We start from the raw sequence: 2,370 nt of genomic DNA, 5'->3' as shown, positions 1-2,370 counted from the left end.
CCCACTGCTCATGAACTTGGGGACCCAGGGGAAATAGCCGCTGGACGGGGAGATTTCCCTCTCGCATGGGGATGAGGACAAATTCGGACAGGAAGTAGGACGTGGCGCGGTCTTCCAAGTGGTTGATGATGGAAAGGGGAATGTCTTGATCGTCTCTGCCATGATCGCCATGGCTGCTTGCGCTGCTGGTAGAACTGGTGCTCATCAGGCTGTCCAGACTGCTGTTGCTGCTGTTGCTCCCGCTCCGGCGATGCAACAGGGTCATTGCTGACGTTGCCGTTGCCTGCTTGTAAGTCGTGAATGGCGTCTGGAGGCACTTGGCGAAAGATACCTGGGGTAGACTGATGCGACTCTCGGCTCCTGTGGTGTCACCACGCATCTTTCGAAATCGCCTGATGGTTGCCTGTGTCTGGTCACGGATTTTGGCTTCGAAAGGGTCAGAATAGCCTGGACAGTCCCGTTTGGCCTTTTTACACTTCATGCAGAAGGGCTTGGCCTCGTCACACTTGATGCGCCTCAACTTGCACAGCTTGCAGCCCCCAGAAGGCTTTCCCGTGTTAACCATGGTGACGTTGTTCGAGATGTGTATTTTTTTGGGGTTCGGAAAGTATCTAGGCTGGCAAAAGATGAGAAGAGATAAGATAGGTGAGCCAAATCGTTGGCCGGGGTTTCTGCGAACAAGAGATCAGGGAGAGAAAGAGGGACGTTGGGTTGGTTGAAGTATGGACATTTCGATGAAGTAGGAGGCATGACAATCCCGCTGACAGAGCCAGCCGAGTGACAAATGAATCATCCCAACGATGCAGGAAAAGTTTGTCGAAGAATCCGCGTTTCATTCACGGTCAAAGACATTGGCGAGACGTTGTGGCCCAGCAAGACGAGGGGCACAGGGAGGCCTGAAAATGAGATGGTCATGGGCGAAGGGCAACAGGAGCAGAGTCGATGCTTCATCTGAAGTTTTGGGGGCAAGGCTCGACCCACGTAGACGCGACAAGTCGGCAGCGGCCACCAGTTCATGAAACGTTGAAAGCAAGTGTTTCAAATAGTGAGACCAAGACATGTAGTCAGCCGGGAGAATTCTACATAGTACTGGGGGATGATGGACATTGTCCGGCAGACTCATGGGTTTCGACGACGACGTCTGACAGATGGCTGTCTGATGCCTGACTGTCGGCAGAGCGGAGCTGTCAAGTATGCATCAACGAAAGGAGAGAGTCGATCGAGGTTGCATTCTAGCCCCAAATAGCAGTCAGTGTCTGTCGGCTGGGAATAAGGTTGGCGTGAGCCCCGGCGTGCTGGGTTCTGATGTGTTTGATAATCACGGCTGACACTGGTCGGCAGACGGGACAACAGGATCTGCCGATGGACCTGAGGGACACGAGGCCCAGCAGCAGTGCAGGAGCAGCGCTGCTCATTGCAAAGGGCTGATGGTTGCAAAGGGCTGGTGGTTGCAAAGCACTGCTGCTGGCAAGGCCATGGACAGGCTTGACTTTGGGGAACAGAAGGACAAACAACGTGACAACAACGTGACAGCTGGAGCCTGATCTTATCTAATCTCGATCCAACAGTGGGCCCGAAGCCGCGAATTCATCCGTGGCCCCGCTTCCGCTTAACAATGGATCCGATTGGCCAGACACAGCTCTCCAGCTTCTCCCGAGTGCGAGTGCGACTCCGACTCCGACTGCGATTCGACTGCGACACCAAAGGCACCTACAGCCCACACCCACCAGCACAACAAGCTTCGCCTGACGCATTCCAATTTACCAGACAGATGGCTTGTCAAGAAGATCACGCTAGAGGCAGAGACGACCAAACGATTGGACCTTCTTTTGATACCCATGGCACGCTCTCATTGAACCTTTCTGCGGTTGCCTTCCTCCCGATCGCGACATGGCTCGCAATTCATCAGCCCTGCCAGCCTGGTGGCCCCATGATCTGATGAACCGGCACCCCGTCGGATCCATGACAGATGCCACCAAGGCTTTGTCACCCTCACCATATTTGCTGTGAATTTCAGGGCTCGCCGGGCTCAAGTCGTGCCGGTCGACATGCTCTCCTCCTCGCACCCGGACACGCACCCGGACATGCAGCCAGTGCCCCCCCCCTCCCCCCATCAAGGGATGATGACACCGACAATTGCTGTGCCGCCGTACGGTTTCGGGTCTTTCGTTGATTCTTTTGATCCTTTTTGGTGACCCTGTCTTGATCGTCTTGGATATATAGACGGTATGGCGCAAGCTCGATAGTGCTGCTCAGCTCAGAGCCTTTTCTACTTCATCTCGAACTCGGAACCTTTTTCAGTACAGCCGCAAACCCCCTTGATCCCGTCGCAGTGCACCCTGCTTCCCGCTCCGCCCCGCTTCACTGCTT

At 54.9% G+C, this 2,370-nt stretch overlaps 1 protein-coding gene across 1 annotated transcript; it reads right to left on the bottom strand.

The window, feature by feature from the left end:
* Positions 1 to 261: 261 nt before the first annotated feature.
* VDBG_03857 (predicted protein) lies at positions 262 to 565 on the bottom strand (the record flags this gene model as incomplete). The annotated part of the gene is made up of 2 exons (XM_003005858.1): positions 262 to 267; positions 332 to 565. 2 exons carry the CDS (start codon positions 563 to 565, stop codon positions 262 to 264), a joined length of 240 nt encoding a protein of 79 aa, XP_003005904.1.
* Positions 566 to 2,370: the final 1,805 nt, after the last annotated feature.

Source organism: Verticillium alfalfae, genomic scaffold (assembly GCF_000150825.1).
Source record: "Verticillium alfalfae VaMs.102 supercont1.4 genomic scaffold, whole genome shotgun sequence".
NCBI lineage: Eukaryota > Fungi > Ascomycota > Sordariomycetes > Glomerellales > Plectosphaerellaceae > Verticillium > Verticillium alfalfae.
Note: the sequence above shows the minus strand (reverse complement) of the source record. Positions and strands in the feature narration are given on the sequence as shown.